Source organism: Lipotes vexillifer, unplaced genomic scaffold, assembly GCF_000442215.2.
Source record: "Lipotes vexillifer unplaced genomic scaffold, Lipotes_vexillifer_v1.1 scaffold182, whole genome shotgun sequence".
Lineage (NCBI taxonomy): Eukaryota > Metazoa > Chordata > Mammalia > Artiodactyla > Lipotidae > Lipotes > Lipotes vexillifer.
The window spans coordinates 8,306,256-8,320,900 of record NW_006798798.1 but is presented as its reverse complement, the minus strand read 5'-3'; the positions used below and the strand labels follow the sequence as shown (position 1 = coordinate 8,320,900).

Genomic DNA, 14,645 nt, shown 5'->3' with positions numbered 1-14,645 from the left:
ACCTACCCCCCAAATGTCAACAATCCAGCACAATGAGGTCAGGGGTGTAGCACAGACTTTATTTTGCCAGTACATGGTCACCCTCCCCCAGCCGCCTTGCGGGGAGGGATTTGGGGGCTAAGGGGCTTGCTGTGAGAATAAGGACCTTCGAGGTGGGGGTGAAGGGCCAGCTGGGGGTGTCTCAGCTAAGCTGGTCCTCATACTGCTTGCGGAAACAATCGCCAGCCGGGAAGAAATCCCAACATCTCTCTTGGTACATCTTCCAGACGTAAGACTCCTAGGGGTGGGGGATGGGGAAGGGTTGGTTGGTCACATCTTCAAATGCTTCATATTGATATGAGCTTTTTACTGTCACCTGCTGATTGACCTTATATTAAAATTCACCATGTCTCTGCCCATTGTCGTCCCATTAACACACCCTTACCTGACCCGTGTGTTCGGTCTCGTCCTTGTTTATCAGATACATCAGGAAAAACCTGGGGATGGGAGGCAGCGGTAGACAGGTCTCGCAATCACCCTTACTTGCTCCTGATTGGCTGGCTGGGAATCCACCCACATGGACACCACACCCCCTCCCCTAACTGGCCAGTATCTCGGCCTGGCTGTCGGCGGCCACGCCCCCACCCTCCTGATTGGCCAGTGGGCCCACACTCACATATAATTGGCCAGGTTGTGCTCCTCTAGTGTGTGAGTCTCGAACCCATGCGGTGTTGAATCAAAGTAATCGCTGCCGATACCACAGATGAAGCACTTGGTCTGTGCGTGGCAGGAGACATCAGAGTCAAGGCCCATTCAACCCCCCAGGGTCCCATGATCCCTCTGGCTCGCCCCCCAGATATGGCCTACCTCCATATCTTCCTTCACTTGCTCTTGTTGGTCTCGGAGCTCACCAAAAGCGTCAATGATCAGACCTGGGGTGGCAGGGCGCAAGTCAGTGCCCAACCTCTGGCCCAGTTCAGACTCCCTCCTCTTCTGGCTACCTACCTCTTGAGTCCTGCCTGCCACCCTCATCCCCCTAATCACACCCTGCTTCCTAAAAATAATAATACCTAGCATTTATTGAGCACTTATCATGAGCCAGACATTTACCACCTATGAATTCATTGAATTCTCACAACAACCCGATGAGGCTAGTATAATTAAAACCCCTCATTTTACAGATGGAGAAACTGAGGCTCAGAGTGGTGACTTGCCCAAAGTCTCACAGTAGGGAGAGGCAGAGCCAGGATATGAATCCAGGCTGATGTGATCCTGGGCCTGCACTCTTAAATGAGCTAGTCTGCCTCTGGGCACAGAGCCCCCCACTCCCACAACCCCGAGGAGCACTGACCCTGGATGATGGCCAACAGGATGACGATGACAAAGAAGAAGAAGGTGATGTCGAAGACCACCCGGTACAGCTCGTATTCATCGCCTGCTGGGTCCTCAATCTCGTCCCCAATGCCCCCACCAGCTCGGACACCCACATACATGTGAAACAGGTAACACTGCGGGGGCAGGGTGAGAAGCACATTAGTCATGCATTCAATCATTCGACATTCACCGAGTACCTACAGGGCCCTGGGCTAGCTGCAGCAGGGCACACATGGCAATGACTGAGACAGCCCTGAACCTTCCTCTCACAGGGCTCACAAACCTGGCATCAGACAGTGACAGCCCAGAAATGATCAGGGTTGTGATAGGGAGGGCTCAGGGCCAGGACAGTGAAAGCACAGTGTAATCAGGGGTGAGATGGGGGAAGCACAGGAAGCGTTGAAGCTTTGAAAGCCCGACCCAGCCTGCGGTGATTGGGCAAGGCTTCCTAGAAGAGGGGACATGTGTGAGCTGGAACGTGAAGAAAATGTTAGGTGGGAGAGAGAGTTCCAGGCAGAGAAAACCACATGTGCTTCATCACCATTTGGGGAGGAAAGAATGCATCTTGCTCTTGTGAGGAACTGAAAGAGGTTCAGTGAAGCTGGAAAATAGAGTTCCTGTGGGCAAGAGCAGGGAGATAAATGAGGTCCAGCCAATGGTCATGGAGGGCTTCCTGTAGGAGGCAGCATTTAAGTTGAAGGTGAAGCATCAAGTGAAGGGGTGTGTGTACATAGGGCCGGGGAAGGGAGGAAGAGAGAATGTCAGATGCAAAGGGCTTGGGTTGGGAGGAAACACATGATCTTAGGGGAACTGAAGGAGGACCAGGCAGCCAGAAAGCAAAAAGCAAGAAGGACTCTGGTTAGACTCAGGCCAGGCTGGTTTTTCCCTGGCTTTGTAAGCCATGGTGAAGGCATCGGGAAACCACAAGAAGGTTGTGAGCAGAGGGAGGGACGTGGTCTGCCTGGCACTTGGGAAAGACTTTACACTGTTCTGTGTCCCTGGGAAGTGAGAGAACCCAGTTCTCTTGGGTAAGAGCTAAGACCAGTGACTGATGGGAACAAGGCTGAGTGACAAGACCAGGTCTGGTGGGGCCTCAAATGTCAGGCTGAGTGGATCCTGCGAGCACAGTGCCAGATTACAGGCCATCTCTGAGATAAAGCCCTGGGATGATTCTTTCCACTGTGGCCCATGCCTATAGTAGGTTAAACTTAATTTGGGGGGAATTCCCTAGCTGTCCAGTGGTTAGGACTCTGCGGTTTCACTGCCGAGGGTGTAGGTTCGATCCCTGGTCGAAGAACTAAGATCTCACAAGCCGCACAGTGCGGCCAAACAAACTTTTTTAACTAACTAAATAAAAATTTTAAAAAATTCACAAGTGGAGGAAAGGCTAAGGTTCAGTTGGAGTATAATAAAAATGAGGATGGAGTCTAGTGGAATTCCCTGGCGGTCCAGTGGTTAGGACTCTGCACTCTCACTGCCAAGGGCCCAGGTTCAATCCCTGGTCAGGGAACTAAGATCCTACAAGCCGTGCGGTAAGGCCAAAAAAACAAACAAAAAAAAAGATGGAGTTTAGGAAAAAAAAAAAAAACTCAGTTTGGGTTATGACCACCACTACTAGAATAGAAGAGGAAATAAAAACACGGATAGCATGCTTTGGGTGACACTTTTCATTATAATGATGATAGTAGCTCACATCTATGGAATCCTTAATACCTGACAGGCACTATTCTAAGACTTTTAAATCTTAGATGATCAGGGAGCATCACTGAGTACTAAAAGCAACCCGAGGATGTAGGCACTGTTATCATACACCCATTTCACAGGTGAGGACACCAGAGCATGGAGAGGTTGAGCAGCCAACCCCAAATCACATGGCTTGTAGGTCAGGCACCGTGCCTGAGCACCCTTCCAATAAGGATAGCTTGAAAAACTCAAATACGATTACAACAGTGGCTACCATTTATTGAGCATTGTTCTAAGTACCTCACAAGTGTCAGCTCACTGAACCCTCACAGTAAGTCTACAGGTAGGTTCTATTACTAACCCCCTTTACAGATGGGAAAACTAAGGGTCAGGGATGGTCAGTAACTTGTTCCAAGGGCGTTGGGGGGAGGGGCTTACCGTCATCATGTCGTCACACTTCATATCAGGCTCGTCCTCATCCTCACTCTTGTTGTAGAACTTGCGGAAGAAGTTGAAGGCCACCACGGTGTACAGGTAGACCACCACCGCCAGGAGGCCCACGGTCATCACCAGCTGGGGAGAGGCAATGGGCCGGTCAGCTCCACTCTGGGCTCGCCCCTCCCCCATGCCCAGCCTTCTCTATCCTTTTTTTTTTTAAAAAATATTCATTTATTTATTTGGCTGCACTGGATCTTAGTTGCGGCACGTGTGATCTTTAGTTGCGGCACGTGTGATCTTTAGTTGCGGCACGTGTGATCTTTAGTTGCAGCACGTGTGATCTTTAGTTGCGGCATGTGGGATCTAGTCCCCTGACCAGGGATCAAACTCAGGCCCCCTGCGCTGGGAGCGCAGAGCCTTAACCGCTGGACCACCAGGGAAGTCCCCAGACTTCTCTATCCTTGCCCCAGTTCGGCCCAGGTGGCCTTCCCCCTGGGGTCTCACCACCCACACCCACCCCGGCTCAGCCCGCCCAGCCTTGCCCCCTCCTCACCCTACCTGCCCAACCCTCACCCTCCACCCCTCCTCGGACTGCCAAGCTCGTCCCTCCAGGCTCACCCCCCTCAGACAGGTCCCCTCCACACCTGTTTCCCATTGTGGGTGACAGAGGAGAGGATGGTGCGCAGCGTCTTGACCCCCATGGCGATGTCCAGGAGGTGGGCGGCAAAGAAGAAGTTGTTGTAGTGACCCAGGAGGGACATCACCATGTACCAGCCCAGATACAGGAAAGACTGTGGGCACACGGCGCCGGGGTCAGCGTGCGCTCATGAGGGTCAAGGAGTGCTCTGGGCGCCTGGGAGCAGTTGAGAGCGTTGGGCATGCTCGGGGGGTCAGGGGGCCATCTCTGGCTAGGGATTATTTGAAGGATCAGGAACAACTCTAAAACAACGGAGCACTCTGGGTGGGAAGCCATTCTGCAGGGAGTTGGGGAACCCTCCGCAGAAGGACATAGTCTGGGAATTCAAGAGTGTTCTGGGTGGTAAGGAGCCTTGGGCGGGTCAGAGGTGCACAGGGCTCAGGAGTCAGCCCCTGGTCAGGGATACCTGGGGGTGGGGCACCCGACGCCCTCGGGCCCTTCCCCTGCAGGCCCCTCCCCCCTACAGGGCCCTCCTCACATTGTCTGTGAAGATGACCCCAAACTTCCAGATCTGGTACTTGATATCGATGGACATGAGCCTGTAGGGGGGAGGGAAGAGGGGTGGCCAGACGCTGGAGGGTCAGACCCTGGCCACCTCCCCTGCCTGTCCCAGGCCTGTGCAGGGTCACCCCTGGCTCACCAGGTGAGCAGCCCCGGTGGCGGTTCAGGCTTGCGCTCATTGTGGGCTGTGATCTCCAGCGTGGCCAGATCCATGCCCAGGAGCTCGGCGATCCGCTCCCTCCCAAAAATGTCCCCGTGCTTGTCCAAGACCTACGCAGGGGAGCATAAGGCCGTGCAGACACAACTAGAGTGGGGAAGGTCATAGCCTGCATGGTTGGGGGTGTCTGGGGACACTCTGAACTTTGTGTGAGAGATTGGGGTGCATTTTTCTGGGGAGAAGGGCCAGAGCTTTCTTCAGACCCTCCGGGGGAAGGTCCCCAAGTGATAAAGGTCCAGTTTACTCAGTAGCCAAATTAATTGGGATAATTTATTATTATTAGGCAGGTAGGCAAGGAATCCTCTATAACTGGCGTCCCCGCCCCGTCATCTATGAATTCATCTCCTCCCACTCACCCCCTCACTCACTCTGCTCCAGCCACACTTGCCTCCTCACAGCTCCTCAAATATACCAGGCACATTCCTCCCCCAGGACCTTTGCACTGGCCGTTCCCCCTGCCCAGGACACCCTTCCCCCAGATTCCCACCTGCCTCACTCCCTCACCTCCTGATCACCCTGCACGAAAGAGCAACCTGTCTGGGCCAACACCCCCGCACTCCCCACCCCTCCGCGGGGCTTATCACCACCTGAATGCTATAAATGTGTTCCTCCTCTGTCTTTCCAACTTGAGGGTCCAAATGTGTTTACTGCTTGGATTCCAGGTCCCTAAAACAGGTCCTGGCGCACAGTAGGTGCTCAAGAAACATTTGTTGAGTGACTGACTGATTGTAACTGAATGTTTTCCTATGTGCCAGATACTGCTCATGTAGTAGGTCATATAACCTTTACAACAACCTGGTGGGGTCGGCCCTCATTACTTCACTTTGAATATGAGGGAAACTGAGGCACAGAAAGGTTGACCCCACTAGGAATAGAAAAGCAGACAATCTAGCACCAGAGTCTGTGTGCTGAGAATAGGATGCCTTACTTCCTCCCTCAGAACTAATATTCAGAGTATTTACTCTGCGCCAGGCACTATGCTGTGCTTGTTACACGTATCATCTCATTACAGAGCGGGAGGGGTGACTGTCATGCTCACTTCCAGACTGGCAATCTGAGGTGCTCCTCAGACAGTCAAAGCCTCTTGCCCAAGGTCACACATGAAGCAAGTGCTTGACGGGGTTTGGATGGCCTGGTGGCAGCAAGGAACCCAGCCCGGGAGGCCCTTCCACCGCCCCATCCACGTCCTCTCACCTTCCGCTTGACAAATTTGTCCCAGTAGTTGCTGGGGAAAGACCTGCCAAGAGAAAGAAGCCACAAGACATCAGGGTAGGAGGGAACAGGAGCCACCATCCAGGCCGGGGCGGGGGGTTGGAATTCCAGTGCTTTTCTCACAGGAGACAGGGGGGTCACATCTCACTCAGGGTCAGGCTCTAAAGATCCCAGGCCAGGTGACTTTTGCCCAAGGTCAACTCTTACCCCGCCCTCCCCCGCTGCTGTTGTTGGTGGAGCCCAGGTGAGGCAGGCGGCTCGCATTCGGAGCTGGGATGTGCAGAGACCCCAGAACTGCACTCAGGTGGGGAGGAGTCGGGACCAGCAGCCTGGCCCTGCTCCAGTTCCGGGGTGCTTCCTCACACTGTTTAATTTTGTTTGATGATTCTGGCCCTTTATTTACCAGTTTTCTAATTGATGAGTTGATGTCCCAACATCCTGCAAAGGTGGGCCAATGAGGTTTGCTGGGGAGGGGGTCGGGGGTAAAGTGGAGATTTATTATGAATCCATGGATTTAGGCCTATTTGATGTGTGTTTCAATTTGTGGCACTTCCTATCCTTATCAACGCTCAAACTGTCCTTGATTTGTCCACGGGGAGCCCCTTCTAAGCTGGCAGCAGGGTCCTTTCAGCATGTCACCATTTTTCAGTGAGCACACCCTTGCTTTCTGACATAACAAGATAATCCAGGCTCATCTTACACTTTCCCGACCCAGCCCTGAAAAATCTGCCACTTCTCCGAGGAGTCTGGTTCCTTGTCACGGGAAATGGTATTTAGAAGTCAAGGTCTTGGACAGACACCATTTTCAATAGGTGTCTCTCTCTCTCTCTTAAGCATGTGTACTTGAATGTGTGTAAGGTAAATGTGTCTTTGACAGTGACAATGAGAGTACAGGATGTCCTTGGTATGGCTTCTCTCTCTCCTTGCAACACTTCACTAGGCAGGACCCCATAAGAAAATAACTTCCGGGACTTCCCTGGTGGTTCTGTGGTAAAGAAAACACCTTCCAATGCAGGGGACGTGGGTTCTATCCCTGGTCCGGGAAGATCCCACATGCCACGGGGCAACTAAGCCCGCACGCCACAGCTACTGAACTCGCGCGCCTCAACGAGAGAGCCTGCATGCCACAAACTACTGAGCCCGAGCGCCCTGGAGCCCGAGCGCCACAAGGAAAAGCCTGCTCTCGGAAACAAAAGATCCTGCATGTGTGCCTCAACAAAGATTCTGCATGCCGCAACTAAAACCTGATGCCAAAAAAAAAAAAAAAAAAGTGTCTTCATTAAAAGAAAAAAGAAAATGACTTCCAACCCTTACCTAGAGCTTACAGTGCCCCAGAAACCACACTAACTCATTTCATTGTCACAAGGTCCTTGTGAGGTCGGTGCTATTATATAACCCCAACTTTACAGATAAGGAAACTGAGGCACAGAGAGGCCAAGTGACTGGACCAAGAATTCCCAGCTAGAGTGTGGCCAACCCAGGGTTCCAACCTGACCTGGTGTTCTTACTCTAGACATGCCTCCCTCTAAGGATGCAGCCCCGCTGTATGAACAAATAAGATGGGACTTAACCTGGGGGAAAATGGAATGGGCTGGGAGTGTACTTTGGGGGTCCAGAGTCCCACCACGTTGCCCTCACAACCCTCATTTCCTCTCTGGGCTCAGTTTAAAAACCAAGTGATTTCATATATTTCCCACTCATGGCACCTGGTGAGAATCCTGCGTGGGGACAGAGTTTAAAATGCAGGTTCCTGGGTGCCACCTCAGACTCACTGAACCAGAATCCCCAGGGATGGGGCCCAGGAATCCCCATGTGTCAGCAGCACCCCCAGAGGTACTTTAATGCAGGGGAAATTTGTCTGTATTACTAAGAGGAAGACAAAGGTTTGGGGAGAATGAGTCAGGACGGGCAGTGACTGGAACTCCGGCCTTTTGAGGCCTGGGCTGGGACTGGAGTGGAAAGCCAGCTCTGCTTCCCCAACCCACCACGAGGCTGGGGCTGGGCCCTTACGGAGTGTTGAGCACCAGCCGGTCCCACTGCCCCTTCACGTCGTCGTCTTCAGGCTGCTCCGTGATGTAGAGGCCGTCAAACTCCAGCTTCCGGGCCAGTTCCTTCTCCCGCTTAAAGATCACCAGGGGCACCTAGATCATGCAGGGAGGCAAAGGGGTGGGTGTCAGGAGACCACAGCCTCGGCAGGAGCTAGGACATCTTGCTGGAGCCTTTGTGAGACCCCACATCAGAGGAGCTTTCCCAGAGTGATCAGGGTAGTAGTGGGGAAACGCGGTCAGAGGGTTTGAGGGATGAGGGATGAGGAAAAAACCCGGGCGAGCCCAGAACGGGCACCTGCTGCAGCCTGGGGCCTCCCAAGGGAAGGAGGAGGAATAAAAGAGGCAGGTGAAAGGAGGTGGAAGTGGGGCAGAGCATTCCAGGCAGAGGGGACAGCACTTGTAAAAGTTCTAAGCCAAAAGAGCTCTGTTCGTCCAATTGTAAAGTATCAAGATTTGCTGAACAGTCAGTTCTCATGGAACCCATACTGAAGTTTTCGTAATACACCTTACAGGGCATCACAAGCTTCAGGTATAGTTGATGTCAGAATCCACATCCCCCTGTTGGCACCCATGTTATGTCTGAGGCCCACAGACCCTCGCAGATATTACTTCACCAACTGACCAACATGTAGAAAATAAATATTCCCGAATGACAAATTTTGCTTCTTGATCCAGAAATTAACATCGTCACAGGACCCATCTCCTCAGCTGCAACCTGTATCAGCTCCCAGTTTGAATATCACCCTTGCTAAAGACCCCAATCCTGTCCCCCAGCCTTATCCCAACCCTAGACGCCCCTCTGTCCCAATCACTGTGTTAGATGCCCCAGCCCCTGCCCCAGGTCCTCTCAGCCAGTGCCCCGGCACACATCCCCTCCAAACACCACACACACACACACACACACACACACACACACACACACACACACGCCCCAGCCCCAAGGCTGCGGTCATGACCCACCTTGAGACAGTTGTAGCCAATGATGCAGAGAAAGGCCACCAGCGTATGCAGAAGGCTCAAGCAACGCAACGTAGGTTCCATGTAGCCCGTGCTCTCCTCCAGGAAATAGTACACCATGTTCTCATCCTCGTCGCCCTCTGCTTCCTCTCCGGCCCCCGAGCCCCAGCCAGAGCCTCCACCTGACCCTGCTCCTGACAGGTCCCCAGCTGCTGAACTCTCCATATCATCCTCCCCCGGCGGAGAGTCTGAGACCTAAAGGGGGACAGAGGTCAGACAGGGTGGGGACCCGCTGTCCTGGTACCTGGTCTGCCACACCCAGAACTGGGCCCTCGTCAGATACAGTCTCTGCAGGACTGTCCATCAAGATCAAGGGGTGGGCCCAGGACCCTAGCTAGCAAATCAGATTCTGTCCTGGGAATCTGACTATGGAACTGAGTGACAGGAGGACTGAAAACAGAGTTGATTCGTCTTGATAGTGGAGCCCTAAAGAGACTACTTTTAACACTAATATTAACACTAATACTAAAATTAGTAGTAGCTGTCATTTATTTATACAGCACCTTTTTTTGTCAGGTACTATTCTGAGTGCTTTACATACATCAGTCCTCTTTTTTATTTTTTTTTGGCTGGGCCTCACACATCTTGCAGGACCTTAGTTCCCTGATCAGGGACTGAACCCGCACCTTCAGCAGTGAAAGCGTGGAGTCCTAACCACTGGACCGCCAGGGAATTCCTCATGTTAATCCTCTTTTAATTCCCACAGCTCTAAGAGGTAGGCTCTGCTATTATCCCATATTACAGATGAGGAAATTAAGGCACAGAAAGGTTAAGAACTTTGCCTAACATCATGCAGCCAGTGAGTGGTGGAGCCAGACTCTGATCCTACAGAAGCCATGCTCTGACCATTCTGCTAGACTGCCCCTCTGTCCTGTTATCTAGATCTCACGCAAGACCACGAGGGTCCCTTTGTCCTCTGGGAGGCCTGCTTCGTAGCCCTCTCCTTCTCTCCCATGAGCTGCCCATTTCCTCCTCCCCACAAATTTCTCTTTAGCTTATGTGAGAACAAAGAGATGTAACCGAATCAGCGGGTGTTGCAGAGAGGGGAAGGCCTGCGCCCAGGGGCACAGGGCCGGCCAGTGGCAGAGCTGAGCGTGGAACCCAGGACTGATTCCCTGCACTAACTCCCACAGGGCACTCAGGCATCTGTTCCAGATGGACCCAGACACACATACTCACCACCACAGGGGTCTTAAGCTCCAGGTGTTCAGCCTGAACCTTCCTGGGGACCCTGAGCCCAACACCTTGTCCCTGGTGAACTGCAAGGGCCCTGGGAACCCGTTAGGGGCTGAGCCTGCCGCCCCACAGCTCAGGTAAGTGCCTGATCCTCCCAGCCCCTCTTGATCAGCACCTTGTAAAACAGCAGGATGAAGTTGATGGCAAATGCCAAGAAGAGGGCAAGGAATCGCAGAGTGTAAAAGTTCCGGGACAGGTAGTTCTAAGATGAGGAGAGAAAGAAAAAGACAGAGCTCATGGTCCACTCGCTTCCCAGGAGAATTTATCCCAACATTCACCCACAACCCAAGCACTGGGGCCCTTAATATCTGGTCCCACAAGCTCCCATTTATTGAGTGCTTATTGTATACCAAGGCCTGGGCTAAGAGCTTTATATACGTGAAGCTGTTTAATTCTCACCACAACCCTATGAAGTAGGTACTGCTGATGTGCCCACTTTCTGGATGAGGAAATGGAGGCCCAGGGTGGTGAGCTGTCTTGTCCAAGCTTACGTAGCCAAGAAGTGGCAGACCTGGGCTTTGAAGCCAGGCGGTCCAGCTACGGAGTCCACACTCCCAACCACTCTGCCATGCCTGCTTCCGGGTGAGGGTACCGTGTCTGCTTTATCCCAGGCAGAAGACATCTACTTCCACCTCTCCCTCCCTCTTTCTCTCCATCCCCCATGCTTTCCCCAAATCCTCACTAAACCACCCTCTGTCCAACATGTTTCCCTCAGCCCCTCATGCCAGGCTGGCCTGGAGAGGAGACAGGACAGATGGAGCCATGGGCCCCGACCTCCCTTCTTCTGGGCCTGGATGAGGAGATGAATTCTCCCCCCACCAGAGGAGCTGGGGCTGGTGTGGCAGCTCCTTCCTGAAGGCTGAGAGCCAAGAAATAGGCCACGGTGGGAGGAACAGAGCCATGGCCTCAGTTGGATTTAGCTCTGGATAGAGGATGGGGGTGGGAAGCTGAGGCCGGTGGCCCCAGGTGCGCAAAAGCGGGGAGGCTGGAATAAGGATTGTTAGCAGGGAGAGGCCGAGGAGCCAAGTGGGGACCACCTGAAAGTGCTGCCCTGTGCCCAGGTCCTGCTCTGTCTGGGGACGTCTCTGCTCTCTGCCCATATCGACTTCCCCACAGAGATGAGCCTGGCCCAGGTGGGCTCAAGGACAGGGTTGGGGGAGAGGTGGTGTGAATGTTTTCTGGGAGAGGAGGCTTCAGGGTGCCGTTGCTGGGTCCTCACCAAGAACTTCACCCTCTGTACTTCCAGTTCTCCCCAGAATTCCAGGTCCCCGCCTCCAGCCCCCTCCTTCTTTGGAGGGGGAGGAGGAGGAGGAGCTGTCTTCTTGGGGGGCTCTGCTGGGGGTTCGGGGACTTCTTTCTTCTCCCCATTCTCAGCACTGCAGGGCAGGACACACAGAGAGTGAGCAGGTGCCTGGGAAATGCATTCATTCATTCATTCATTCAAAGTCATGCGCTGGGGCCCATCCCATGCCTGGTCCAGGTCTAGATGGTGCTGGGGACACAGTGGTGAGACAACTTCCAGCCCTGTCCCCATGGGGCTCCAGTCCAGTGGGGTACAGAGCCGTCACCAGACAGTGGCAGCCCGGAGTGGTCAGGGCTGGGACGAGGGTAGCTCAAGGGCTTATGGGAGCCCAGAGGAGACATCTCTTCAACTTAGGGGGCATGTCAAGGTCGGCTTCCCAGAGAAGGAGCCATGTGAGCCAAGACGGGAAGGAGGAGGAAGGCTGAGACGAAGCGCAGGGGAAGGTGTTACAGGCGGAGGGAATGGCTGGTAGAAAGGCTTGCAGGTAAGCCTTTATTTCTCTACTGCCTTTCACAGAGGCCCTCCTCTGGGCCTGGGCCTGGGATGGGTGATGCTGAGGTCCCAGAGTGACCAGGACATCCTCAGGCCCTGACCTCAGGAGGCTTCTAGTCCAGGAGGGAGGCAGTGATAGGGGCTGGGCCCCCTTGGACCCAAGGCCACTCACTCGGCTTTCTCAGGCTCCGGCTCTGGAGGCACCTCCTCTTCCTCTCCATCCACCTGGCGGCAGGGCAAGTACCAGGGCTGAGCCTGCACCGCAAGCGCCTCTCAGACCTGCCTATTCCTCTCTGTGTCCCTTTCTGGCCGTTTCTCCTGGGCAATCTAAGTTTTACTCCCCGCCTCACCCCCCAGAAGAGGGATTATGATTCTCATTTTACAGAGGGGAAACTGAGGCTCAGAGAGGCGGAGTGCCTTGGCTAAAGCACTGTGCAGAGTCAGGCTGGCTCCAAGTGGAGCTCACCTCCCCTCATGGCCTTCCATCACCTTGACAACCGCACCCCCATGGCACTTATTGCACTGAGGGCCTGAGGATGCTTTAGGGGCCTCTGTCACGTGGACTGCTTAACTCCCCACAAGCGCCTGGATCTCTGAGGGTCTTTCCCAGTGTCTCTGACCCTATCTGGGGTCTTTCTAGTTCTTGGTCCTGCTTCTCCTCTAATTTGGTCCCTGGGTCTCTTGCTCTTTCTGGCTCCAGACATGTTTTTCTGTCTCTCTCAGAATCACTACCCTCTGCACCGGGAGGCTTCCTCCAGGTCTCCATCTCTGCGTCCATCTCTCAGTGTGTCTCTCTTTGTCTCTGCGTATCTCTCAGGCCCTCTCTCCTTCCCTCTCTCACCCTGCCTCCTACCCCTATCTCTCCAAAACCCTGAAGCCCCAGCCCGCGCTCTCACCCCCAGCTTCCTCTTGATGATGGGGGAGCCCTCGGGCGTGGGCGGCTCCGCCGGCGTCGTGTCACCCATGTCCCCGAGGCCGCCGGCCCCTTCGGGACGGAAGGGACCATCCTCGGCCACGGCCACAGTCCCGTCGGGGCCTCCTGGGCCGGCCTCCTGCGCCGCCGCCTCCTCGTCGCCCGCGCCCTCCGCGGAGTCGCCCGCGCCTTCGCCCGCACCCTCGCCGTCCACGTCGCCTCCGGGCCCGGCCGGCTGCTCGCCGTGCACCTCGTCACCCGTGGGGTCGGGCATGCCCGCCAGGAGCTCGGTCATCGTCACCTTCTTGGCGCCCTCCACCAGGCCGCCGCCGAAGAGCGAGCCCCAGAGCAGGCGCAGCGCGCCCGCCGCCGCCCCCGCGGCCAGCGCCCCCGCGCGCGCCAGCGCCCCCCAGAGCAGCGCGGCCACGGCCGTCGCGGCCTCGCGCGCCGTCAGCCGCCGCAGCCGCCGCACGCGCCGCCGCAGGCTGCGGTAGCTGAGGCCCCGCAGGGCCCGACCCGCCGCCGCCGCCAGCCGCGCAGTCGCGCCCGCCGCCGCCGTCCCCGCCGCGCCCTCGGGCCCCGCCGCGCCCTCCTCTGCGCCCTCGGCGCCCGCCTCCGCCGCGCCCGCGCCCTCGTCGTCGTCCTCCCCCGGCCCGCCCTCGGTCTCCGAGATCTGCGCGGCGATCTGCATCTCGAAGATGGTGTCCTCGCAGAAGCTCACGAAGAGCTCCATCTTCTCTGACTCGCCGCCCTCGTTCACCACGTCGAAGATGAACTGACGCTTCGACTCCTTCACCTGCAGCGCGGGGCGGAGGGGACGTAATGGGGGCGCCGTCAGCGGGGACTTGGGACAACAGCGGTGGCAGCCACGCGCGTTCGCCGCTGTTCTAAGCATCGTCTTTTTTATTTTTGAAAGCGAACCTATGTAGTGCTCGCTGTAGGTGCACTTGTAAGAACCGCAGCAAGGCTAGGCCCTGTATCCAGCATTTTATGTATGGTATCTCATTAAATCCGCACAAACCATCCTAGAAGTAGGGGCCGATATCCCCATTTTACAGATGAGGAAATGGAAGCCCAGAAAGTCACGTGTCCGGGGTGATGCAGCTGAGAGGTGGCAGGTGTAGAATTCGAATTCCCAGCAAGCTGGTTCCAGGATCGATGTTCTTGGTTTCGACAGACTGAGCGTAGTGGTTGAGGGCAAAGGTTCTGCAGCCAGCCTGCCTGGGTTCGAATGCTGATTCTGCCACTGAGTTAGACTCAACTCTCTGGGCTTCGGTTTCCCCTTATGTAAATCGGGGAATAATAGTAGGACCCATGCATAAAAGGGCTGGCGTGAGGATTAAATGAGTTTATAGATGCTGAGTGATTAGAACAGTGCCTGGCACCTACCAAACACCATATAGTGCTTGCTGTTGTGGTACTGCTGCATGAGCGCTAGAGGGCCACGCAGGCAGACATGGACTCCGGACCGGTAGGAGAACGTGGGAATGGGAAGGAGTGAGCAGGAGGAAGTGGGTGTTTGGAGGAATAACACT

The 14,645-nt window shown here is 54.9% G+C and overlaps 1 protein-coding gene and 1 non-coding gene across 3 annotated transcripts in view; one reads left to right on the top strand and one right to left on the bottom strand.

Annotated features, from left to right (window-relative positions):
• Positions 1 to 46: 46 nt before the first annotated feature.
• Positions 47 to 14,645, bottom strand: part of RYR1 (ryanodine receptor 1) — a 117,724-nt gene continuing 103,125 nt past the window's right edge. For both annotated transcript variants that reach the window (XM_007471074.1, XM_007471073.1), the window contains 16 exons: positions 13,094 to 13,906; positions 12,370 to 12,422; positions 11,622 to 11,778; positions 10,518 to 10,604; positions 9,110 to 9,361; positions 8,112 to 8,242; positions 6,084 to 6,126; positions 4,812 to 4,942; positions 4,650 to 4,710; positions 4,119 to 4,265; positions 3,475 to 3,609; positions 1,331 to 1,487; positions 847 to 911; positions 656 to 756; positions 425 to 476; positions 47 to 277 (listed from right to left, as the gene is read on the bottom strand). In XM_007471074.1, the coding sequence (XP_007471136.1) occupies positions 182 to 277; positions 425 to 476; positions 656 to 756; positions 847 to 911; positions 1,331 to 1,487; positions 3,475 to 3,609; positions 4,119 to 4,265; positions 4,650 to 4,710; positions 4,812 to 4,942; positions 6,084 to 6,126; positions 8,112 to 8,242; positions 9,110 to 9,361; positions 10,518 to 10,604; positions 11,622 to 11,778; positions 12,370 to 12,422; positions 13,094 to 13,906 (2,481 nt within the window). In that variant the 3' untranslated portion in view covers positions 47 to 181. The remainder of the gene's footprint in view (positions 278 to 424; positions 477 to 655; positions 757 to 846; positions 912 to 1,330; positions 1,488 to 3,474; positions 3,610 to 4,118; positions 4,266 to 4,649; positions 4,711 to 4,811; positions 4,943 to 6,083; positions 6,127 to 8,111; positions 8,243 to 9,109; positions 9,362 to 10,517; positions 10,605 to 11,621; positions 11,779 to 12,369; positions 12,423 to 13,093; positions 13,907 to 14,645) is intronic.
• Positions 2,791 to 2,863, top strand: TRNAE-CUC (transfer RNA glutamic acid (anticodon CUC)). Its single transcript has one exon. It is a non-coding gene; the product is annotated as a tRNA-Glu (tRNA).